Source organism: Crocodylus porosus, unplaced genomic scaffold (genome assembly GCF_001723895.1).
Source record: "Crocodylus porosus isolate Cpor-Errol unplaced genomic scaffold, CroPor_comp1, whole genome shotgun sequence".
In the NCBI taxonomy this organism is placed as follows: domain Eukaryota; kingdom Metazoa; phylum Chordata; order Crocodylia; family Crocodylidae; genus Crocodylus; species Crocodylus porosus.
This window is the reverse complement of record NW_017728932.1, coordinates 12,676,994-12,703,371: the sequence shown is the minus strand read 5'-3', so window position 1 is coordinate 12,703,371 and position 26,378 is coordinate 12,676,994. Positions and strand designations below refer to the sequence as shown.

General features: G+C 46.9%; 1 protein-coding gene across 6 annotated transcripts in view; it reads right to left on the bottom strand.

Moving 5' to 3' along the window:
• The window catches only part of ACACA (acetyl-CoA carboxylase alpha), a 177,965-nt gene that overhangs the window by 130,260 nt on the left and 21,327 nt on the right, over positions 1-26,378 (bottom strand). For 4 of the 6 annotated variants that reach the window (XM_019545631.1, XM_019545635.1, XM_019545634.1 and 1 more), the window contains exons 3-13: positions 24,421-24,467; positions 20,968-21,220; positions 9,768-9,900; positions 8,531-8,669; positions 7,495-7,604; positions 6,956-7,037; positions 5,421-5,519; positions 4,942-5,048; positions 4,045-4,155; positions 2,555-2,764; positions 1,633-1,803 (exon numbers count right to left, since the gene is read on the bottom strand). In XM_019545631.1, coding sequence (XP_019401176.1) covers positions 1,633-1,803; positions 2,555-2,764; positions 4,045-4,155; positions 4,942-5,048; positions 5,421-5,519; positions 6,956-7,037; positions 7,495-7,604; positions 8,531-8,669; positions 9,768-9,900; positions 20,968-21,194 — 1,389 coding nt within the window. In that variant the 5' untranslated portion in view covers positions 21,195-21,220; positions 24,421-24,467. Of the gene's footprint in view, positions 1-1,632; positions 1,804-2,554; positions 2,765-4,044; positions 4,156-4,941; positions 5,049-5,420; positions 5,520-6,955; positions 7,038-7,494; positions 7,605-8,530; positions 8,670-9,767; positions 9,901-14,766; positions 15,205-20,967; positions 21,221-24,420; positions 24,468-26,378 lie in introns of those variants that run through there. The other 2 variants (XM_019545633.1, XM_019545637.1) reach the window with 2 other exon arrangements.

Here is a 26,378-nt window from a genome sequence, read left to right as displayed (position 1 = left end):
GCAAACGAGGAAGGCATCTGAACAGCTGAAGAATTCTAGATGTCTTGGCAGGTAGAGAGCTCCAGCAAAATCTGATGATGAAATGACTCCAAAGATGAATGGCAGCTGGGCCAAGTGGAGATGACTAGGCCGTCTGCTGAAACAGCATGTGGCTGGAGTGTTGCCTGCCAGCACCGTGACAGTGAATCTTTGCAGTAAGGAAAGGGAGGTGGGGAGAGGAGGGGGAAGGTCACCTCTTTGTTGGGGTGAGCTTTGCAAAGTAGTGCACTCAATTTGATGGTGTCCACTGTTCGGTCTGTCACCTAATGCAATCACATCTAAATGCATCTTCTGATCACTTTCAAAATGTCAGGAGGTGTCCTAGGCGTTATCAGGCAGAATTGTATGGTGTTTGTACATGTTGGTACCGCAGCACCAGGTGCTTTCAAAAGCACCTGGTGCTGCATTACATGCAGTTGTATAAGCGGCAAAGTGTGTTTTAGTTCAGAAGTGCATCGCCGCCATTTTCTGCGCACTGACAAACATTTTGCCACTTATATAACTGTACACAATGGAGCACAGTATGCATTACCTTGCATGTGGAGCAGACTCAATTAACTGAGTCTGCTGTAATGTACCGGATCTCCAGCACATCAGAGCACAAAAATGTATGTGCCCCAAATGATTTTGGTGAAAAATGAAACTGAAAGGGAGGGTTCCGGGCACAGTGAGCTTGGCATTTGGTCAACAGAGCTACCATCTCTCTAGCTGTCCATCAAAACAGTGCACCTTGTCTCTGCTCTGTTCATCCAAGCCATTACAATTTAAAAAGCCTGGCACCCTGCAAGCTGGGAGGAAACAAAAAAAAAAAAAGATGAAGACACCTTAGAATGGTGGAGCCTGGTATGTGGGGAGGGAACAGAGATGCACACAAAGGTCCTGGCAGTGGTGGTGAGAGGGTACAAGGACTCCTGATAGGGAGCAGAGTGGATACCCACACGTGGGAAGAAAAAGACAATGGTGGCTCACACAGAAACCTGGTAAGAGGAACAGGAGATGGGGCTGGAGGGCATCCCTGAAATAGAAGCAAACAGGAAGACTGCATACAGAGAACTTGCTGACAAGCAAGGAAGGACGTAAGGTGTCCCTGCTGCATGTAGCGAACGCATATTATTAGAAGTAACACAGTGGGTGACCCCTTGGGGTATTCCAAGAGCCAACTTGACAAACAGCCTTTGCATTACAGAAGTGAACAAGCCACTTCTTCCCTCAGAAGAGCCAACAAATCTGGATCTCTCATTGAATCAAACACACCACCACAATGGCCAAGCACTTTTCAGTGTTGCAGAAAGATCAAGGGGCTGACCTCTATCTGGGACAGTTAAGTATACATGAGCATATGGGCCATATGTACTAGCTCTGCTGTTAACATGATCTCTGGCTTCATGTTTTCTCTCAGATCAGTCTTGTTACTTGCTCTCTTGTACAATGCGAGTATGACTCACTTAAGGATACCATAAGTAGTGGGAGTGACTTGGGTGAGAGTCTTACCTACACAGACTCTGGCAGAGCAGGTTTTCCATGTTCAGACAGCTCTAACATCCCACACTAAATTCTCTTAAAAACTTTGTAGGCCTGGACCAGATGACTCACCTGAAGCTGTGCTGCAGGCAGGTTCACGTCAGCCACCATCTCCGTGCAGGGGTGTTCCACCTGCAGCCGGGGATTCAGCTCAAGGAAGTAGAAGCTCCCGTCCTGGCTGTAGAGGTACTCCACTGTCCCAGCACTCACATACCCCACCATCTTGGCAAGCTTTACTGCACACTGAAACATGGCACGGGGAAAATGTTAAGCACGACTTCTCCAATTTCAACCACTACTGCTCTATCCATCACTCCCATCCACTTCAATCTTTGTTGCTGGAAATCTAGCATAACCCCAAGCATGAGAGGCACCTCATTCAGAGCAATTCCTGGCAGAAGGAATAATTTCACAGCTTCTTCAATTACAGTTTTTAAAGGGAAATTTATTAACCCCTGTAGAACTTACTCAGAAGGAATCTGACAGCTCCCTGCACCTTTCTATGAATGCACCAGTATGTATATCAATGGTCACTGACCACTTCGGATTACTGGGCAAAAATGCTTTAGGTCACATAGTCTTCCCCTTAAGAAAAACAACGGACGTTTGGTAAGCTGAAGGTAGTGGGGGGGAGGTATGTGTTTTACTCAGTCCCCCTTTTAAACTCAAACCCACCAGCACAAAACCATACTGCAAATCATTCAACAAATTTGACCAGCAAACTTCTCAGATGTCTTCAGAAGCCGAACACCAAGAGATGATTTCCATCACTACTCAAATAACGTGGACACTTCTGATACAGGACACTGCGGCACAAAAAAAGCTACACAACTGTCCAGGAAATGTAAGTGCTCATCTCCAAATGCTGACTCCATGCTATTTTAAACAATTGATACTGCTTTTGAAGTCTGGGAAGTCAGAGAACTGCTCTTTCTGGGCTGCACTTTTTCTCCTCAAAAGGCAAAGAAATGGGACTCCACCAAACCGCACAGACCTGCTCCATGTGTTCGAACACCACGCTGGTAGCAATGGATGCTGGAGCCTCTTCAATGATCTTCTGATGCCTGCGCTGCACTGAGCAATCACGGCCAAAGAGGGAAATGGCATTGCCATACTGATCCGCAAGGATCTGCACCTCCAGGTGGCGGGACTGCTTGGCCAATCTCATCACGAAGATCGGCGAGCCAGGGACTTCAGCTTGCACCTGCCACAGAGACAGTAATGCAAACCAACTCTGCTTCACCTTCTCCTTACTTCCCCAACTGCCTCGCTGTAAGCAGCTGTTCACATTGTAAAGAACTGGCACAGGGTCTCACCTACATGACCGAACATTAGAAATAGGAACATTCTGCATTCCCATCTCCCTCCCAAGGACTCAAAGCACTTTACAAGTATGATTGCGCTAACTCTCCCACCACTTGGCAAAGATGGGAACTTATTTTAATCTTACTGCAGATGGAGAAACTGAGGAACAGAGTAAATAAGTGACTTGCTCTAGGTCTCAAAGGAAGGCTGTGGCAAAGCTGGGAATACCAACAAGGCTCAGAACTCCAGATAGCCAATGCTTCCATATAGCTACAATACCACCAGGCCCCTCTTCCAATCTCATAGATGGGAAAGGATATTTGAGGCTCAGAATTGACTGCCAAGCCAAAATGCATGCAAGGTCCAGGAGTGTTCTGCTAATACACAGTAATTTCTAAGCCAAATCAAACTCTAGAACCATCTCTGTGCAGACTAAGCAAGAAGGTACATTCTGGTAAAATTGAGCTCTGGCAATGTTCTAGGGTCTGCTGCCTCTTTACAGAAACGCGCTCCTCTTAAAGGAATCCAGAACTTTCCCTCGGCATCAGATGGCACGAGGATCATAACAGAGGGGGGGAAAGTGCAGAGATGAAAAAAAAAGTGCTGCTATCTGTTGCCACACAAAGACAAAAAAGGAACACAACCTTGCAATATCTGACAATGGCCACAAACCCAGAGCCATGCTGTAAGAACACTTCATACCAAGAGAGAAATCAGTTCTCCCTGAATATCTGTAACTACCTCAAGTACGTTCTTTCAGGATGTACAGTTGCAAGATCTGCTTTGAGCCATTCACTGCTGGAACCATTTCAGCTGTGCGTAATTACAGTACATCCTTCATTATCTAAACATCATTTAGACAAAACTGGGTTGTGACAATCGGCGTCTAGTAGTAGCTACAATTATGAAGTATTCTCTTGCTTACTAGGAACCAGATTAATCAGTTTCTCCCATGACAACTGGGAAACTGTGGTCTTTCTAGACAGATGGAAAACCTAGTGAAAGAACTATGGCTCTAAGGCAAAGCTGTCAGGTCTCTAGAGTTCAGAGCATTGATGGATGTGACACAGGTTTTCCTGTCTACTCAAGTTCCCTGAGAATCTCTCTCCAAATCATTCAGACCATTTGTGGTGACTTCCATGCCAGAAACAGGACATCCCAAATGAAAGAGAGAGTTACCTGTCTGAAGAGATTGGGGAAATCATCAGCATTGTTAACTTTCCTGATTCCTTTTCCTCCTCCACCTTCAGAGGCCTTGATCATGACTGGGTAGCCAACTTCGTCAGCAGCCTGACCAAGGCAGGAAGAGAAAACACAGAATAAAAATAAAGGCTGTTCAGCAGCTTGCTCACTGGAGTTGGGAACTTCACTCCATTTCCTTGCTGGCAGGTGTCAAAGGAACATGCCATCATAAGACAATTTCTTAGCATTTCTGAAATAAGGTCTAGATTCACAGACACTCCTTTGGCCCCTATAATACAGATCTCCAATTGGGAAGCAAGGGACATTTGGAGAAGAAACATATGCTGCCAACTCATTACTTTAATAATGATGTTAGCCTCTAGGGGTGCCACTTCCCCAAAATGTTTTCTCTTGCTGCCCATATTGACTTAAGACTTACGAATTAGATAGAAAAGTGTTAGATAAACACATAAGAGCTACTAAGGTATAATGAAATAGTTGACTTTTGTTTCCCTGTTCCCTCTTTCCCTCGCAAAAGCTCAAATTGTGACCAAAAAACCCTTCTAGTGGTCCAAGTTTCCTTGGAGAAATAAAGAAGGGTTAAAGCAAGGGCAAGCAAACCAAACAAAGAGACATTCCTTGAACATAAATCAAGAACCAAAACAGAGCCCGCGGCAAGGCACAGCTTCATTTTCACCTACTTTCCCCTATCCCAGATTTTCACACACCTGCCCTTCAGCATGGTGGCTGGTGCCAGAAACAGGAAATGCTGTCAGTCGCATGAGAAAAATCATGCTTTGAATTCCACTGGCAATCAAACCACCAGGCCTCTTGAGCTGTGTAGCTAAGTCATTCTTTCTAGCACAGGCCAAGGGCATCCAAGTATCCACCTACCCGCAACCCATCGTCCACATCCTTCACATAACCCTTTTCATACAGCTCCTGCGGGACATTCAAGATGCGCTTCTGAAGATCGTTCTCCTGCCAGTCCACACGAAGGCCTGAAATACAAACATCCCCCATGGAGTAACAAAATACAGCATCTCTTGCATGTACTGCTCTCCACCATCTCCCTTGTTGGAGTACTTGCATCTAGGCACTGAAAACCCAACACTGGAAAGAAAGGAAGGAGGAGTTTGGGGACTTGGGAAGCCGCCAACCAAGACTGACAGTCAGTCTAAGCCTTGAATTCCACAGGAATCACAAAGCCCATGAGATCACATACAGCAAATTGGCCACATCTAATAGACTGATTTTTAATAGTTCACAGGCATTTCCTAATGAAGGGGGGCTGGGGGGGAGAATTGGGAGGCAGCAAGGAAAGGAGAACATAACAGCAATCTTCATGGTACAACCAAGACTCATTTTCTTACCACTGCCACTCCAGGGGAGAGTTGGGATGCCTGCTGTTTGAGCCACTATTGAAGATGCAATTTTATCCCCCAAAGCCCACATGGCTTGGCTTGGGGGACCTGAAAAAACAAGAAAGGTGCATGATGCAGGACAGGCTATGGAAGATCACCCTACCACATTCTATTAACAAGAACATTTTTGGCATGCTCCACTCCCAGGCAGTGCTATTCCCTCACCCATTCATCCTGCATATACTGTCCAGTCTCTCCTGGATGACCCTGGCTCCCTGGGCTCTTGCAAAGAATACCTGGTATTAAGTTTCTACCTTAAGTCTCTTCCTGAATAGTAATTCAGTTTCCTAATGAAGGCTCAATTCTGTACATTTTGCACATACAGAACTTGGACTGACTTTACTAGAAGTTTCCTTGCATAGCACTGAAGTATCTGTCCAATAAGAGGCAAGTCTGAGCCACCACCTTTGCATCCAGACTTTCCCGATGGTCAAGGTTATAGTTTGGCTCATTATACAGAAAAGATCAGTCATGAAATCTAGAACTGGGGGACAAGCAGCCCTGAAGTTCAGGCGTGGGAGGAACATGTTCAGAACTGGCCTTACAGTTCAGGCTCATCTTTAGTTTAAACATACCCCAAGGATCAAAATTATACACAATATTCAAATTCCTCTATGAATATCGTAAGATTGAAGATATTATGCGATTTCTACTAATATGCATCATACTACCCTGAGCAACTCAGGCAGTCAGGCCAATGATGCTGTTTGCCAGATTGCAGTACTCATGTACTACCTTTTAGCTCAGCAGCACTTAACCAGGCCTAACTTAGACACTTGCTCTTTAAAATTAATGAGAGGCTTTTTACTTTGGGGGGAGGGGGAGGAAGAAAGGAATTTCCATTTTAACAACAGGATTTTCTGAGCTTGTATCGCAACCCACACCTGACACTGCTCCCCAGACCACAGAACCTATTTATTAGTTCAATTAACAAACCGAGACACCCAAAAAGGTGCTGGTTTTCTCATCCTTCCCAACACCTACTTAAACTCAAAAGAAGCAACATATAAAGTGCAAAAAAAAAAATAGGCACTGGAGGCAGGCCTCAAACCAAGCACCTCAGAACTTCAGCAACCTGCAGATATGACTCAGGCAGCAGTTTGGGCCTATTTCTAATAAGAACTAGCCAGAGGCTGCTAGAAGACACAGCATCCCTTTGTATATGAGAAGCATAATGAATCTTCTTAGCCCAACACAATCCCAATCCCAAACCTTACCCCAAGAAAAAGTCTTTCCTAATTCCTAATCTTTTTCCCTTTGGTTAGCAGAAAGAGATTCTCTCACTGGGAAGTACATTTTACTGCCATAAAGGGGCAGGGTGTACTGCTGGGAGTACTTCTGCTGGGCTTGTATTCATAAGTTCTAGGGCACAGCTCTCTCTCTTAGGTGTTGGGTTTTCTATCACTTTGACCACATGGTTATAAGTGAGGTGTAAACTGAATTACACTTCAGCAGGCTGCAGAGCCAAATTAATGTGTTCTTACCCATGAAGGCAATTCCATTCTTGTGAAGGAGCTCTGGTAGTTTGGGGTTCTCAGAAGCATGACCCCAGCCAGCCCACACAGCCTAGAGGGGAATACATCATTCATTCCTCAGTTGCAAAAGGAATCGGGAAACAATTCAAATAATAATACCACCATCAAAAAGAGGGAGCTTTGAGAATGTCCTTTCCCCAACAAGCAGGCTCCAATCTTGCATCATTTATAAACTTGATTGTGCAACTAGCACTTAGTTTAGAGAGCATACCACATCTTCCAGCCAAGTCCCCTCAAAAAGACACCAGTGTAACAAGCTTTGCGGCACTCTAGCAGAGATGTGTTAGGTACCACAGTATCCGCTGCAAGCATCTGTAGTTGGGAAACCAACCCCATCCCACTGCATAGCATCCTTCATCACTTCTGTGATTATTCCCAAACGTCTACTGCTCCCCATACCGTTTCTCTGACCTCGTGACTCACAGTCAGAGCACACACTGCTCAATTGTGCCTTTCAAGCAGTAAATTCTGCCTGTGGCCTCTCTCACCTGCACTGGAATCCGTTTTGCGATATCCAGAATCAATTCAACATTTGCATAGTTGTTGTTGTTTGGCCCTCCTGGCACAGGGACATAGTGATCAGCCATTTTAATGTACTCTGTAGACACAAAGAGAGCTACATTTAATTCATGGGTCTGTCGCACAACATTCAATGTTAAATCCACCTAAAACATATGACAAGACAAATCTTGAAATCCCGACTGAGCTTTCCTCCCTCTGACTTGATGAACCCTCAGGATTTCACTGAACAACAGTTACCATGTGTATACGACAGAGATGTATTTTTGGCCCCAAAGTCTCTTACAAAAAACTAGTAGACCATGTAACCCCCAAACATTTCTATGATGCAGTTCAGTGCTATTCTCTGTTTGAAGGAGGGGGGAAGGGGAGTGGAGGTTAAGCGTTTTGGCCAAGGTTACACAGCAAGTCACTGGCAGAGCCAAGAACTGCATGCCAACGGCCGAATCCCCAGGCTTCCACTCCACGAAAGCCCCTGCTGAGACACCCACATTGCTCTCACCCCTAAAGGAGATCAGTAGACATAGTTCCTAGTCACAGATCGATGCATATTTGCATCTGTGAGGAAATAAAACACTTCAAAAGTAATCTTGGGTGTGCAATACACTCAGCTTAACTTGCATTTGCCTTTAGTACCAAGGTTATCTCAAAAGGTTGCCAGGTTTAAGACAGAAAGCAAGCACTCAGTAAAGGTTTTCTATACTTACATCTTATTTGCAGTGAATGTGGGTCAAAGTTAAAAGTGTGATAACAAACAGAGCCCAGAGCTTGAGATAGGAAATCTTCCGGTCAGCTCTGAAAGGGTTTTTAATGAGTCGGTTACTCAACAGCTCGTTTGAGATCACCCAACAAGGGCTCTGCATTCTTGCTGGTTTCAGATGAAAGTGCTTAATCTCCTTCCAAGTTAACCTGTCACTGGACAGCAAAGCAATACAGGGTCCCTTGCCACATGCAGTTTTGAGGGAAGAAGTGCACCATTTACCCTCACTGATTTTTACAGTTCACCTGCATTTGCTTTCAGATCTTCAGGAGTCACCATGACAACGAATCTGATGGCACGCTCATTTCGAAACATCTCATAGGACCAGCGTCGGATGGACCTCATGCATTTCACTGCCGCAATCCCATTATTGGCAATAAGGACCTGGGTGAATTAGAAAGAGGGCAGGGAGTAGACAATGAAGAAAGAGGGTCCCAAGGAAAAGCCAAGAAAGAGCTCAGTTCAACAAGAGCATTCCCCTTCTAGATCAGCCAACTCCAAAATCAGTTCTTGTTTGACTGTCGATCATTCCAGGCCATGGTGTATGCATGATCGATCACCCAGACCTTTGATGAATACGCCTAGTTTTTTTGGAGGAGTTTTTCTGGAGGAGTGGAGGCTGCCCAGACCTCTTTTATCCTCCCTTTAAACCACTGAGACAGAATCCAAAGCCAGATTGAGCCCAGACATTTGGTGCCTCCATGGCTGTATTTGTCTGAGAATCGAACCCAGGTCTCCTGTGCGGCACACAAAGATCCTACCACCAAACCACAGAAGACTCTGAGCAGGTATGACTATACTGGAAACAAGTTCTTGCCAACACCATGTAAATGGCAAGGGAAGGAAAAATGGGACCTCTCCCATTAGAGCAGTGATTCTCAACAAGGGTGCTGTGGCATCCTGCGGTGCCATGAGATCCTTTTAAAGGTGCCGCACAGTATTAGCACTGTTAAGTGTGCAAACATCTATGTATGTTTTCCAAGATAAATCCATTAGATTTCAAAATAGCAATCCAGAGGCCCAAAACCATTTTGACTTCTTGTGGGCTGAGTTCTCTGCAACACAGGAATTGCCCTATTATTTTTCCATAGTCAAAAAATGGATGAAAGCTAGGAACTGGGATTTTCTGAGAGGTGCCCTTAGTCTAACCAGCTGGAGAACCACTGCCTCAGAGGGGTCAAACTGGATTGGACAAAACACTATTAAACATATTCCTACTCTGGCAGCAGAGAAGCACTAGGTCATTCAAGATACGTTTCTAACACCCACAGTTGGAAATCTGCTTCAACTTCATCAAGCTTTTTGCTTACATCACATCAGGCAAAACAGATGAGACGTAGCATTAAAATAACAGTAAAAGCAGAAACATTACAGGCAGAAATGCAGCTTTTTCCTCTAGAACCATTGATGCCTCCCCTGAGTAACCTGCACAGAGCATGGCAAGGACACAGCAAGCACTGTTCCAGGTAGCCAGTCACTCACCTTCTCAATGACTTTATTCCCCCCAAAACGAGTAACGAATTCAGCTGGGGAAGCCACAGTGAAATCCCTCTGCAAGTCAACTTTCTTCCGGTCTCGGCCTTGCTTTACAAGGTGCAAGCCAGACATACTGGGCCTGAGGAAAAAGGAAAGGTGACTCAGCTGAGCTCTGAGCGCAGGTGGTTGTACCTAACAGGCATTGCAGTTTGTGATTAGGCAAGTTTCCTCCAGGTAACATTCCTTGTGGTGGGTGTTGCAGCTGTTCAGTCTCTCCTAGGGGTAGCTACCTAACAGCCCTGGACTCTCACAGCTCCCAGTACACTCTCAGAGGGTTGCCTGGGCTTTGCAGCAAGCCCTCAGTAATTGCCACAGATGTGGCAGCCAAGATACCTTAAGAAATTTGGGGTGCACTGTCAGGTGGAGGAGGGGTGGCAAATAGACTGAGCAGTACATATGAACATTAACCACCACACCTCTCTGCAGAAGGGCAGAAATGATACTGCCCTGTTACACTGCTGCCAATTAATTTAAAGGAAACAGAAGTGGCAAGAAAAGACTGATCGGGCCTAACTGTTCTACCAAGAACACTGCACACTACAGGTACAGTGTCTGCGCAGTCACGGCGCACAGTCCCTAAGTGTCAATGAGAGGGACAGGCCTTTCTGTAAGTGGCCGTCCAGGTACTTTCCAAAGCAGCCAATCTGGCTCAACAGCACAACATAGCTAGCAGTTGTGTCTATCCCCCCATACCAGCACTACACTTCCAAGGCAAAAGAGATTCAAAATGTTTCCACACAGGAATAGACAAGCTCTGCCCTTCAGCTGGTTCTACAAGCCTGAATAGTGTGGACAGTCTCACGTTCAAACAAGAGCGATTCCCAGCTCCGCCCCACTCAGACGGGATGATTGTGGGGAAAACCCCTTCTAGGTGCAAGTTCCCTTCCCGAGAGGTAAAGCACCCCTGGCTTCAACAGAGTGGCGCAAGGCCCAATCTGCTCAGATTTATAAGGCATTTGGAGTTCCCTGGCCAAAGAGCTGCCCACAAAAGCAAAGGGTCCCTCATACATTGTGCACCTGCATCAGTGCAGCCTTCTTAGGACAGCAAGGACATTTGCACCTTATTTGAAAAGCTTAGCACCTTTATTCTCTTGGGCTTCCACATGGGAAGCCTTGATGAAGCAAGAAGTGTCTTAGCCTCCCTTTCTCCAGGTGTTCCCTTTACACATGCATGCAATTGCACAACCTCACCCTTCCCTTCTAATCACACTCACAGAAATTCCCTCTGACAACAAAAGCCACTGCTTAAACAGCCATCGGGATAATGCCATTCAGGGTATTTTTAGTTTCTTTTAATACGCCCCAGCCACTGGACTCGAGGAAGGAAGCAGGACCTGAGGAAGAGGCTGCTGTGCACACAGCCACCAGCCAGTCCTCCACAGGCTGCCAGCTCAGCAACCTCTGACCAAGTCCTGCTCTCAAGCTGGTGGCATTGAGCAACTGCCCTGCCCAGACACAAGGGAAAGGGGTGGAAAAGAGGCTGGATCTTGGAAGAAAAAAACGTTGAAGGCAGAGGGGTAAAGAGCTAAAACCAAAGCAAACTGACCACCGCTATTCAGGAGCCTCCAGGGACGGACAGAGCTAGTGAGTTTGGGGTACTGTGAGCAGTTCCAAGACCCAGTGCTGCCAATGGGAAACTAATTAACTAACTATGCATTTTCCAAAGCCATATTGCAAACAAAGGTTTAGGTGCCCAAGGTAAGTGGCGCACAGCACACACAAAGCTTGCATGCATAGCAGCTTGAGCCAACATGGATAGGCTCCAGATAGGTTATACAACCAGGGACACGTGTGTGGCAATCTTGTCTACTGGTTACAATCAGAGTATACTTTTTAAGTTAGACCAGCGTTTCTCAACCCATGGGTCATGACCCAAAAGTGGGTCACAAGAATATATGAAAGGGTTACGAACAATCACAGAAAAATGTGGAAAGTCACAGATTTTCTCCTTTAAAAGAGAAAAAACATGGGAAGCCATGATCTCCCCTTGCTGGCTAGCAGAGTGCAGGGGATGCTACGTTACGTGTGTATGCACACATGCACATGGCAGCCAGGCAATGCAGACAGCAGTTCCCCACAGATAAGTCTATGGGGCAACAGGGGGGACACAGACAATGCATCAGGGGGGGCACATGCCCCCAGATTTGTGCACCCATAGTTGACACGGGGCTGCAGTCTAGCCAGAATGGCACAGGAGGGCAAAGCAGGATGGTGAGACTCGTTGCTGGGGGGGGAGCCATGCTCCTCCTGCTACCACCACTCCCCTCAGGTTGTGGCTCTACTCTGGAGGGAAGCTGGGGGGCAGGCAAAGCAGGAGGCCTGAAGAGAGCAGCAGCAGCCAGGCCATGGGGGCAGAGTCATAGCCTGGCACGCACGTGGCTGGCACTGGGAGGAGATGAGGGCAGCACTGCCCTGCCCCCATTACTCCTTGCGCTGCTGACGACACAGCTGGTGTGAGGGTTTTGGTAGCAGCAGCAAGTCTCAATACCCCACTCTGGGTCCTGTCTGCTGGGCTGCAGAGGCAGCTCCTGCTCATACTAGTCTGGCCAGGCTGCAGCCCCGCGCCCACTAGGGGCACCCCCCTGCCTTGATCGACACATTGGGGGGCTGGGGGCTGTGCATCAGGAGTGAGGGGCACCAGCAGGGCTGGGGGGGGTGGAGGGGAGTAAGGGGCTAGGTGTTGGGACTGAAAGGCACTGGCAGGGCCATGGGGCTGCGAGTTGGGAGTGAGAGGTACCAGCGAGCCTGGGGGCTGCGAGTTGGGAGTAAGAGGCACCAGCAATCTGCATTGTGGAAATTGCCCATTGATGAATGTCACTTGGGAGTAACGGAGGGTCACGTGTTGGTATTGCTGTTAATGCTTTCCTGTTGATGTTGATTTGTCTTTAGAATTAAGACCGTTATATGTAATAAGCATTTTGGGGCCAAAATACTTGTATATTTTCTACTTAAACCATTTACTGGGTCGGGACTGGCCATCAATGTTTACAAATGGGTCCAAGGTACAAAAAAGGTTGAGAACCACTGTGTTTCGGAGAATCCATTACAAGACAGCAGCAGCGCTCAAGCCAGCTCAAACAGAAAAGCACAATCAAGCATACAAACCCCAAATCAAATCCAGATACAACCAACCCCAGCTGGACTGGAAAGGAAGAGTGGCCTTTGGGTTAAGCTATTGCACTGGGATGCTGGAAATCAGTGTTTGGTTCTTAGCCCAGAGCCCCGAACAGCAGAACCTCCCTGTGCTTCATCCTGCTAGCAGCTAACATTGTCTCTTCGCCTCCCGCCCTTTGGGTATGTAGCTCTTCAGGCTATGAGAAGCTTTGAGGCAGGGAATGTTCTCTTCATGAATACACAGCAGCCATAATGGGGCCCTGATATCAGTCAAGGCTATTGTCCTACCAATAAAAATGTACACATGGTGTCTGAAATCCAAATCTTGCAGCAGTGCAAGCTGTGTCCTACCTGACAAGCTGCAAACACAAGGCCTGTCTACGCAACCTCCGAGCCTGGGGTTCCTATCAAAAAGCATCTGCCGCTCACTGGCCCTACCTAGTACATGGCAAGGTGCCCACCTTAGAGCAGGCCTAAGCACACACCGCTATGCTACTATCTTTGGATATGCTTCTTGGTCTGGGTCCCATAGTTCGTACCCGGAGTGATGTGCATGGCATGCTTCTTGGCACAGATGCAGGAGTAGAGGCCAGCAGGTGCTGCCAAGATGCCTTGCTGATATCAGCATGTGCAGAGGAAAGCCTAGGAAGCAAAGCCATTCTTTGGATCACCTCTGCTGAAGCAGGAAGGGCTTCTGAGCCCAGGGAAGGAGACAAAAGAAGGCACAACCCCAAGGGCAGAAAAACAGAGTGGATGAGCAAGAGAGACACTAAGGCCTGGGGTTTTCATCCCCTGGACATGCAATGAACCTGGGAACCTAACTCCTCTACGGCCCTCAAAATCTCTTGGCCTGAGATTGCAAGAAAAAAGGACAAGGGAGACAGAGGGAGAAGGTGCAAGTGGGTCTGGCTCTTCACTACTGCAAAAGAGCTCAGAGATTGGAGCCCAGCAAACAAGCTACATGACCGGTAGCCCAAAGTGCAAAGCAAACACAGCCAAGGAGTCAGGAGGCTGCTCTCAATAACGTGCAGTTTGCAGGGAGGCAAAGCAACAACAGGAAAAGGCACAGACTAGGGGTCCAACACTGCAAACACTTGTGCCACAAGAGGTTCTGCTGACTTCAAGGGATTGCTCACCCAAGTAGAAGATGCTATGGGGCGCACGAGGCTACAGGTCCAAGACCAAAACACTGAGAATGAGCAAAAATCCTGCTCGTTTCTAGCCAGTAGGTAGAGCTCAGAGCTGATTCAGTGGCAGGCAGCACACTCACAACATGGAGTCTAGCCATTAACCACTAACCACAGCTCTGTACCAGACTAGGGCAGGAATAAGGAGTTTTTTTTCTGGGTGGAGAAGGGCTGGCAGTGGATGGGGAGTAGAGCTTAAAGTGAATGCACTGTGAACAAAGCTGGGTTTATCCTGTGCTACAAAAGCAGCCAGACCCACTGTACAGTTACAGTCTGAATTACTCAGCCAGGAACATGAAAAAAATCACTCCAAACACAGCTGCAGTGTTCAGTACAACAACCCCTTGCTAGCAAATCCTTCCATGTTTATAATCCCACCTGAAAGTTCAGCAGAAATTCAAAGAAGATGAGTGCTCATCTTGGGTTTAGCATATTCACTTTCTAGCTATAACGCAGCCTCTTTCGTAAAGACAGTGTCTCTAAGCACCTTAGCAAGGAGGAGGGGAAAAAAAAAAAAAATCACAGATGAAAAATATTCAGGATCCAGCACTGACTTTCCAAGGCAAAGTCCCCAGTACTCCCAAATCCAGCAGACGGTACTCCTCGTACAGCCCCTTCATACCCAAGAGCTGGCCAATTCTTACCTTTGGAGCATGTGGTACCTCATCTCTTGGCTTTCCTCTGCAGAATCCTCCATGCTGGCTCCGTAGAGGCACAGGCAGGATTTTATTTTTGCCTACGACTTGTTTACAGTGGCTCCTGCTGTGCTTGCTCTTAACGCTGCAGCTGAAAATCCTGTAGGAGAAAGCTCTCAAGTGCCTCTCGGGTTCACACAGTTTTCAGTGCAATCGGATGTGAACAGCAGCACTTCCCTGAGCATCTGGGATCTATAACCTTTGTCCCTCCTTTCCCCCTTATTGGGCTCAGTTACTCTCTCCCTGTGGCACACAGTGTGTACACACAGACGGAGGAGTAGCGCTGCCTGAGCTGCATTCGAGAGAAAAGAGCTGATCAGAGAGGAGTGAGCCTCAGGTTATGCAACTGGATTTAAGAGACAGCATCGCTGCTGCAGCTTCCATGCTGTAAAGTAGACTTGACAGCAATGGTCATCCCCACAGGGGGTCACCCGAGAAGAAAGGGATTCCACACACCTTGTCCCAACTGTCAGGACAGCATCCATGTGTTCAGAGTCTGTGCCGCAGACGGCAGCTGGGGCTAGCCAACAGCACTTGCTTAATAGCCACATGGGTATATCCAAGGTAGACAGCAGGGACGTTTCTTTTTGGGTCAATAATCCTAGAGAATCAAATCCTGAACCAGTAGCAAATAAAGTCCCCATGTTGGGTGGGGACATGATAAAGAATCAGTCATGAGTTGAGGAGAATGAGAACCTCCTGCCACATAGCAAATGATAAGAGTGATTCAGCCAAGACCTCAGATGGCCCAATGCATTACTCTGGACCCCACTTCAGTTCCATCCCCTGCTTCTGATGATCGACATGACCCACGGCAAGTCATTTCAGCTGTCTCTGTCCTAGCTCGGTCTAGAAAATGGGGCTAACAGTACTTGCATTTGCTGTGAGGATAAAAACAGACTGTAGCAGAGGCTGTATAAGTAACTGGGACAGAAAGGCAATGTGAGTGCCGAGCATACACGCAAAAAGGAACTGAGGATTTTGGAAGAAGAAGGGCAAAAGGGAAAGTAAGTGAAGCTGGAATGAAACGTGGCGTACACATTTATACCTCAACCACAGTGAGACAGACATGGGACTGCACTTCCCAATCTTGCAAAGTTCAGTGCTTCTCTGACTTGGGACCATTCCCTATTATTACAAGGGTCTGAGCTGGTACAGCACTAATTCCAGTGCACAGAGGTTGTGAGGGCTCGAGTGACAGCTGAGGAACTGGAGCACAATCCAAGGATCCTTCTGCTAGGAAGCAAGAACCCACAGAGACATGTTGAGCTGCACAGCTTTTAGGGCAAGAGGAAAAAGCCTGGATCAGTGAGAAGCAAGGGCAATAGGGTGAGCTGGGGGAAGGAGAGGTGAAAGATGCTTTTCTGATAAAATCCAGGCAAACAGTAAAAACACAAGAAAAGTGTACCCAAGAAAGCTAAGAGAAAAGCCAAGGGCGACAGTGACACCCTGTGGCAGCAGAGAAGGAAGTGAAGTAGAACAGCTGCAGGGACAGGGATGTGTCCTTCAAGAGACACTGGATGGGCATGAGCTACCCAACCGGACTGAGGTTTCAGATTCTCGGCCCCCACCCCTGCAATTCAAGGCATCCAGGCTGGGAGCTCCGATTTGGCCCCTTGTACAAAGGCCACAAAATACAGGCCCCATTCTGAGTCTGTACAATCCCTCCCTACACCCCCAAAATCAGGGACGAGAGTACAGATGCTGATAGCGGGGACCAGGCAGAAGGTTCAGTCTCTTCTTTACAAAATAGAGTCAGGACTGGCTGCTTTTCCACCTGTGGTCAGATTCTCTCAGGTGGTGAGCATCACTTCTGTGGTCTCCAGAGGCCAGCTCGCTCCACTTCTCTTTGATCTGAAGCATCCACTTGGAAGCTGCTCTATGCCAGATCACACCTTGCTGGGGTGAGGAGCAGGAGAAGCAAAGGCACAAAGGTGGCTCAGCCTTCTACCTTGTGGACGGGCAGGTACAACTTTGGAAATGCTCCAGGTGGACCAGGAATTAGGAAAGCAGTTGAGACATTTCCTGCATGCTGAGAAGTAGGTAGCCATGTCAGGCTGAAGACAGGAAGGAAGCAGGATAGGGTGGCACCTTGGAGACTAATTGGTTCAGAGAAGCATGAGCTTTTGAACAACTTCTCTACAGGGTGCTATCTGGGTGGCACCAGATTGATCACTAAGTGCTAGGATGCTGCCAGACTGATTTCTTCCTGGCTGTAAGTGAAACAACTGGTCTAGTCATCCAGCCACTAAATGCCTTACTTCAGCTGTCAGCCTTTGCTTAATCTCGCTAGCTGAGCACCGGACAATGTTGGAGGCAAATTCAAACCGCAAAGTACACCAGATCTAGAACTGGTCAGGGAAAAAAAAAAAAAAGATGCATTTCCTTTCATGGGTGTTTATCCGCCCACTGACACCAAGGAAATGGTCTGATTTCAATGCATTTCCTGCATCAACCTGGCTCAGCTGCAGCCTGTCAGGTATCTGGGCTTCCAATATCTGCAACTCTTCAAGAACCCAGCAGGCAAGAATGCCTCAGAGTCAGGGCCCAACTTTCAAGCTTGGGAGCTGGCATTCCCAGTGTTTCCAGGGTTCATGCTACCTTTCAAGTCCAGAAACATTTTTAAGAGGAGGGGATTTGACATTTAATCCCAACTGGAGCTGAAAACGCCCTCTAAATATTCACAGAACTGTGACTTGGGTTCCCAGCCAGCTCTGATCCAAACACCTTCCAACTGTTTGAGCTTCCCTTCATCAACACCACCCACAGCTCCCCAATCCAAACTCAACCAGGCTCTGAATGTCACAGCAAGGAAAAACGTATTCTGGCTCCTGAGCTTGACTTCAGAGAATCAGCTACAACCCAGGCTACGAACATTAATCATGCCTGCTAGCAGCTGAATTCACTGTCACCAGATCAATGCACATGATCTGCTGCAACGCCCCCACAAGAGGCAATCTGCACAGAGATGGTGCCACTCTGATACTGGAGTCTCTAACACATACCCACATTCTGTAAATGCTATTTTTCTTAAACACATCACACACAGCCTCTGTACCTGGAACCCAAATGACGCTGAACACAAGAAAGCCAGCCCCCTCTGTGAGCCCAGGCCCACGGTCAGACAAAAAGACAAATCTTTTCCAGGTTTTTAACACCCAGGAGCATTCATTTACGGCACATACCTGACACACATTGCAGCTAGAAGCCCGCATCGATCCCAGCACTGTAACATGCCAAGTGCTATCAGTGACGTAGCGGCTGATTCCAAAGGCAGCGATGCATTAGCTGGCTTGCTTGCAATGCTGTCTTAAGGAGAATGCAGCACACACACAAATCTCACACCCCCTCTGAAAGGATTCTTTTGCACACAAGACCTCCAAAAGATGCAGCTGCAGCTTTGATCACCACGTCAGGATTTGGGGTGTTTTTTCTCCTTACATGTCCTGATTTAGAAATGTAGCTGATCGGGGTGGGCACATTTAAGCTCAGCTGAAACAACCATATGACCTGCTTCAGTTTTAGAACTGCCATTGCAACCTATTTAACTGAGACAGAGAGAGATACAGCGTATACATGTGCAGTAGAGCAAATGAAGCAGCTATTTTAGATGGGAAGGAAATGGCTGAACATAGTTTAGGTAAGAAGGGGAGCAGGAGAGGACCAGCTGTGCACACACCAAGCCCCATCTATCTCCCTCGCGCCCCCCCTGGTCGTGAACACAGAATTGGATTTTCTCTCATCATCTAAGAACAGAAACTAAGGACTTTCAGATCATGAAGATGATAGGTGGGCCAGCACAGACACACAGTCTATACACTGAAATCCAGTATGTGAGTTGGTCACCTGTGAGATTTTTCTGCAGCAAAGCCAGCCACCCTCAGCCTATGGTACAAATTCCCTTGATTGTGAATCAAACCAGTTCCCCATGTGGCTCCATGCAATTACAGACTGAGAGAACTTTTGAGTTTTCTCAGGCCATGGCATCCCCTGAGGCCGAGAGGGGACACAGTTCGCTTTCAAACCTCTAGTGAACATTGTGCTGAACTCTCTGCGTTAGCTATGCTCCAGTAAAAAGGGCTACAACTCAAAAGTTTACTTAGTGGCCTCAGTCCCACTGCTTAGCACTGCCACTGATTCACCGAAGGACCACAGGAAAGTCGCTTAGTTTTCTTTGCCTCAGTTTCCACCTCTCTACATGCAGCAACAGTTTGAGCTCCTCAGACAACTAGTTGCATCATGGCAGACTGGTACTGTTTGTCCTGCCTTATCTAAAAACATTATGCCATGCTGTGACCTTTGTTGTATTTTTTTTTTTAATTTGACATAGCAAATTTTCCAACAGGACTGAAAGTCAATTGATCTCAAAAGCCAGATCAAAGCAAGCACGTTATGAACTGTGTACCAGTTGTGTAAGGGCTCTGGTCCCAGCTGATGTCACAGGAGATGCAGGCAAGTGCTGATGTGCTTCCAATTCTTCTCATCTTTCCATGGCATCTTGGCACTTTAATGGGGAAATATTGCTCAGTTGATAACAAGGCATAAAGTCCCACGGCCTGTTGCATGATGCAGATACGTGGTAAGAAAGGGGCCCTGTTCCAAAAAGCTTTGCTGCCACTATCTTTTCAGAAACAACCCTAAAAGTTGGCTGGGACTGGGCAGCTGAGAGAGCAAGCTAAGAATTCCTTACACCACCGAGGCAAGAACAAAAACAGGCAAAAGATGCTGAAAGGTCTGCGAGGCAGACTGAGATGCACAGATCCATGCATCACAAGCACCACCATCGCTTCATCCAAACAGCTCAAACTGCAACATCTCTCAAAACGCTGTTACACTCTGACGACATCCTTTTTTCCAAGGAAATGTTAACATCCTGGGGGGACCCCTACAGAACACACAACTGGGTCCATTTTACTTAAGCCCTGGGTAAGGATGGCAGATGAAAGAGCACTTCTATTAAGCAAACACTTGCAAGCAGCAGACACATTAAGTATCAAACCTACGGACTGCTGCTCTTTTAAATCAGAATCAAAGGTCTGCTCATCCTATATAAAAACATTCACAACAACCAACAAGAAGCATCAGCAAGATCCCCTCTCATTAAAAACTATGGGCATTTCCTTGGAGACATAAAACATTTTGCCTAGAAGCACCCAAAACATAAAACTCCATACGACTGGAATGGCAAGTAATGGCACTGAGCCCAACAGAGGCACAATTTTAAAACAAATCTAGGAAGTGTACTAACCACCCCCATCCAAAAGTCAAACACACCTGACGTTAGGATACTCATCAGAGGACACCTCAAGGTTGTGGAAGTCTGGACAAAGGAGTGAGAAGAAAGCAAGCCCACCATTCCTATTAAATATATGCAGCTAAGGTTTTCAAAACAGTCCAAAAGATTTAGATCCACAAAAGCTATGCACCTAAGTCACCTGGACCACTTTGCAAATCTCAGCCACAGATGTCCATGACTTACTGAGAGCTGTGAGGGTGGGAGCACTTGGTCTGTTAATATACATTGCATTTTGTAATAGAACACTGGCAGATATGCTAACCACTGTACAAATACCTGGCATGGGACCCAGTTAAAAAGAGGAGGGTAACTTCGTTTCAACTTGCAGGGCATGCCTTCGAACAATGAAATGCATAGCCAAATAGCATAGCTGGATTTTGAAAAGAAGGGGTTGTGTAATGCCAGAACAAGCAATACCCTTACGCACCTCCGTAAGTCAAGCCTAGGCTTCTCAAATCAAGTGTCACAACATTTGCCAATGAGGCAAAACACTTATTCGAGGCCAGGTCCATGACTGCCTTCCTGCAAAGTACAGGCTGATATCATTCACCAGAACTTGATAGCAGGGAACTGGGAGCACATACGGCATCTCCTATATTTTTGGCAATAGACATCACTCATGTCTTGCAGGATCCCTCCCACAATACATCAAGAAACTTAACCTTGCTCAACTGAATCCCAACCTTGAGGCTTTTCCTCCAATGACAACAGAATACAGTGCCTCTGCATTCACTACTTGAGCTCAGTCCAGCCAAGAGCTTTACATATTTCAACTCTGGAAGTTCTTCTAGGACTAAAAGCAAGAAAAGGAGAAAAGCCTGAAGAGTCGGTTCAAATGGTATGTTTAGCCATACCTCATGTGACTTGCCAGGCCTTCTTGAATGTTAGGTAGTCCCAGGTCTGAAAAGGACTCTGAACAGACAGACACAGGGGACAGAGAACTCTCTTTCTCCTCCAGCAGATCAAGCTTCACCAAGGAACTAGTTTCATCTTCTGAGTTATCCTCAGACACAGAACCAACGATGAAGCGGGAATGAGCACTCAGCTCCAGGTGCTTTGCGGGCAGGGAGGAGTCCTCCATACTATTTCCGAAGTGGACTCTCAGCACTAGAGAAGACAAAAAACAGGGAACTCAGGGTAGAGTTAGCTACTGTAGATAGCAAGAAAGCCTTCAAGATCATGCACAGGAAGGCTACATGAGGGCTGCACACGCTGTTGAAATAGCATTTCTGGCATTGGTAGAGGGTCAGGATCCAAAGTAGGTACTTGTGTCACTTCAGTGGCTTTTCTGTTTGCACAAGTATTGAATCAAAGTAGCTGGTCATTCTAACTTGCTGCAAAAGCAACTGGCTTGGACACAGCTGTAACAAAGACCAACCGTGGTTATCTAGGACTAGCTTTGGTCATAAAACACATGGCTAGAAATCCAGTACAGATTTTTTAACATTTATACTTTGGTCATTCTTTCAGACTCAACAAGTAGGGACCCCCTGTTGCCAAGGACTGCAGAAACACAGAATTAATGTTTACATTTTAAAACTCAGTATTTCACAGATGGATGATATCAATGAGCTGATTTGAGTATGGTAACAAATATAAGCCACAGCTAGGTAGCCTTCTGGACACCAAACTGCAGCTCAAGTCACAGGGAAACAGGCTGGCTTATAAAATATACTATTGGAAAAAATGCTTGTTGTTTCTAAAAATAAAACCCAAGAAAGCTGAATTTTTAGTTTTATTTTTGGGTGGCATTTTGATCCAATCCAGGAGTGGGCAATTATTGGGACCCAGGGGCTACATAGGGAATTTTGATGACTTGTCACAGGCCAGGTCAGCACCCTGTGCAACAACACACCAAAACTTATGAGGGATGGGGCCGCAGGCAGGCAAGGAGCAGTGTTTGGAAGCAGAACAGGCAAGCGAGGTCAGGATCACGGGACTGCACGGCAGTGATAGTGTGGTTGGGGTCCGGGGCAAAGCTGTGATCTGCTGCCCCCACATCCCTGAGACAGGCGCATGTTCTGAGAGCAGGGGCATGCAGGGAGCGGACCGCGGCTCTGCCCAGCACGTAGAGCTCCAGCTCCAGGCCACCTTCCACCCACTCTGCCCACCTGCAGGTGGCTGCTCACTGCACCGGGTGAGCAGAGTGGGGGGAACACAGCCGGAAGCTGGAACCAGAGCTCCGCACATGGGGGCAGGAGCTGCCCAGGAACAGCCCTACTAGAACTTGTGCACGCTGGCCAGGGCCGGCACAAGCAGACAGCAGCAGGCCTCAGCCCTAAGCAGAGCACACAGAAGCAGCCACGGGCCAGATGCAATGAATTGGCAGGTGCCCCTTGGGGGCCATATCCAATCAGTTGGAAAGCCAGTTCCACCCGCAGGCCATATTTTGCCCGACCCTGATCTAATACTTCCTGTTCAGCATTTGTAACCCCAACCTTGTAGCTCTGTCCTAACCTAGGGAGAAAAACTGAAAAACGGCCTCTTGGGCAAAGTGAAACAAACCTCAGAGTGAAAATAAGAAGCTAGATCAATGAAAGTAAACTGAATTGTTCATATTTTTAACATTAATTATCTCAGCCAGAGCACGGAGATGAAGGAGGATTTTCTACAAATGTGATTAAGCAAAGTGGTTGCTTCCTTCTAGGAAGAAGCTGGAAAGCATTAAAAATATAACTATCAAGAAGACAAAGTCAACAATACAATTTTACAACAAGAAACCTGCTTTGCAAATAGGGAATTTCAGGCATCAGAAACAGTGATCAATGTAACATCAGAAAGCATGATGTTTCCAAACTCAATCCAGTGTTAAGGCAAAAACTCTTGATACCTGAAAGACCGCATGATTCGTTTCATGCGCTTTGAAAGGAAAAAAATAATGTTTTTGTCTCCTTGAAAGTGATGCATGCATTGCTCAAGGACAGCAGCAGCGGTTCCCAATTCTCCCAGAGACTGCCAGATCCTCTGCCTTAACCTGCAGGAACTGAGTCCTGCAAAGTACTCTATTCCCCAGGGCCCATTCAGATCTGAATTCCACCTTTCTCCACCCCAGAAACCATACGTCAAACAGGGAGACACAAAGAGGCACTGCACCATGTTAAGGAAAACACTGAAGATGTCCAAACCTTCCAGCATTTGTGTTTCCTTTCCCTGGTTAGTAATCTTTACAATAGAATAGTACCTACTAAAGAGGTGGGCAAAACGGTCGATGCGGCCAGCAGCTGGACTCCATTTCCCACCAGCACCTTCCATGTCGGTGGCAGTGCGGGCTGGACCCAGGGCAGAGCTGTGATCCGCTGCCTGCACACCCTGGGCAGAGGCATGCAGGCAGCAGATCATGGCTCTGCCCTCACTCTGAACCACGTTGTCACTACCACAAAATCCCACCCCGGCCTAACTCTCTGCCCAGCCGTGCGTCCTAACAGCACTGCTCAGGCCAGTCTCCCTGGAAACCCTGGTCCAGCACTGTCACAGCCCCACCACTCCTGAGGTCTCTATGGAAATCAGCCACAGCAACACGGGCAGGAGCTGCTGGGAAATGAAGTCTGCTGTGGGCCTAATCTAGCCCATGGGCCACGCTTTGCCCATCCCTGATCTACTGCATGCTGCAAAGCTGAAAAACAGTATCTGTGAAGTGACACAGGAACAGCAGAGTGCAAGCAACAGCCCATATTCTGTAATCGGCCAAACTCTCTGAACTTCTGCTAAATCATGGAAGTCACCAGCATGCAGAACCTTGCAGTGTTATGCCCAGAAAAGAAGTGGCAAACACAACATGCACGTGCAGGAAGGGACCTTCAGAAAAAACCACCTGAACCCAATACAGAGAAATCAGTCATGTAACATTAACCCCATTCTAACACAAGGCAATCAACCAGCAGCTGATCGCCCCCAAGTTTGCTAGGATTCCAGGAAGAATACTACAGTACAGATTAAAGCTGGACTTGCATGGCAGCTCATCCCTTAGAGACTACAGAACCTGAGCAGGTAAGACTCCATTTTCTCCCCAGTAGCCACCATGGGCTCATATGACTGCGTGAGAGACAAGTAATATCAAAGCCATACGGTGGAATACTTTAGACAGAATTAGGCATTTATATTTTTACTATATTTTATCATGAAACAACATTTCTATTCTTGAAGAAACCTGATTTGTTTTTTTGGGGGGAAAGGGGGGCAGGGGAAGAGGGAAGGGGACACACTGGCTTAAGTCCCAACCCTGACTGAATTTGATTCATTCATATGAAGTCAACACAGAGCTGCAGCCCAAAATAGTATAGAAGTAGGAATGATTAACAACAACTGACCTCTTGTGATCCTTGCAATCTGAGCTGATATCCACCTCCAAAACGAACTGGCAAAGAAGAGACAAACAGCGACAGTAATTATAGCAGTTGAGACATGGGCCTCCTGTAACCTGAGGTCTCCTAGGTGCACAAGTGAGTGGAACACTCTTCTGCATCAAGGATTCTTCTAATCCCAGCGGTGCCACAAAGGACTTGTCAGAGAGCACAAGAACCCACAAATCACAATTAGCACTGCTGGCCTGTGCTTTAACCATGAGAACATGCCACTCCTATTAGTCAGTCTCCAGGCAATACCTTGCAAGGACCTCTGGAACACCTTTCTAAGAAATCTTTTAATGTACCCAGTGTACATTTTGTTAGTACAATTGTTTTCTCTATTTACAAAGAAGGGGGCATGAAAAAGTACTCACAGTGAAGACAGGTACCTGGACAGCTTCTCCCACAGCACACCCATTGATTCACAACCTGATTCTGTCCTGTTGCATGTCCTAGAATCCCAACCTAAAGACTCCCACACAACCCTCCCAATGCACCTCTACTCATCCTATAGAAATGACCTACCCACCCACAGATCTCCTGTGGCCGAGTTGAGCTGTATATCAATCCTGCCACATGGCACTTCTGCCTATGCTGGGCCCAAGCTTAAGTGTACGCATGGAAGGGTATCATGGTACATGCACAGAAGGGACGGCAAAACTTGCGGTGCTCATTCTCAGTTGCAATCTCAAAAATGGGAAAAGCCCATGTATCTCAGAAGATGACCATGCACCTCCCCATTCAAAGAGTAACAAATATGCCTTGATACCATAATACAGCATACTACCAATTACGCCCATCAGCTACCCCAACAGACTGAGTGACTTCCTATGGGAAGGTCTACCTTTCACTCAGCCTGAATGCATTCTGCTCCTTTAATTCAGAAGGTATTGCACTTTCAAATCCTGCAGTCCATGGCCTTCCAAGAAAGACATGAGCTTCACTTAAGATGAAACATACAAATTAATATGGTAGCTTCAATAAAATCAAATGGCTAAACAGCCAAGAAATACAATGTTACACTTGAAGAAGAAAGCTGGGAAGAAATGCACGGAGTGGACTGGTTCAGTAGCCTAAGCTCAGACATATGCCTTGCCCCCCAAAAATAAGTAGGTCTTAGTTACACAGCAATCGCAACAGTATTATGAAAACAACAGGATTGTTAGCACAGATTGCTTAGCATGACTGTATAACAGACTTAGTCAAGTTTACACAGGCAAAATCAATCCACGTTATAAGCATAAAAAGGAAACGTTTGTTGTTTTAATTCAAGTGGAGACAAGGCATTAAGAGAGAACATAATCTTCAAACATTGCGTGACTTTTTCAACGACACCTCTGAAAATTAAGAACACATCTCACTGGTTTACTCAATCTCACTGAGATAGCATTCAATCAGATTACTGAGATCCAGTTTACGCTGAAATTCCCACAGCTCCCAATTTCAGTAGGACTAGATAGAGCCCAAGAGAAAAACAGGTATGTACTTAACTACTCCGTAATTCAAGTCATCTGTCAGCCAGCCCAGTGTGGGGATAACAGAGGTTGCATCTAGCCAGGTAGTTTTTGGTGGGGGAAAGGGTGATTATAAAAGCTACACACATATCTGCCCATTGCAAGGATTAAACCACTTGTGAAAACTGCTACTACAAAGGGCAGCAGCGCAGGCCCTACAAGGAGAGGCTACAGGACCTGAACCTGTTCAGCCTCCACAAGAGAAGGCCGAGGGGGGATCTAGTGGCCTGCTACAAACTGGTCAGGGGGGATCAGCAGGCACTGGGGGAGTCCCTGTTCCCCCGAGCACTACCAGGAGTGACTAGAAATAACAGTCACAAGCTGGCAGAGGGTAGGTTTAGGCTAGATATCAGGAGGCGCTACTTCACGGTCAGGGCGGCTAGGATCTGGAACCAACTTCCAAGAGAA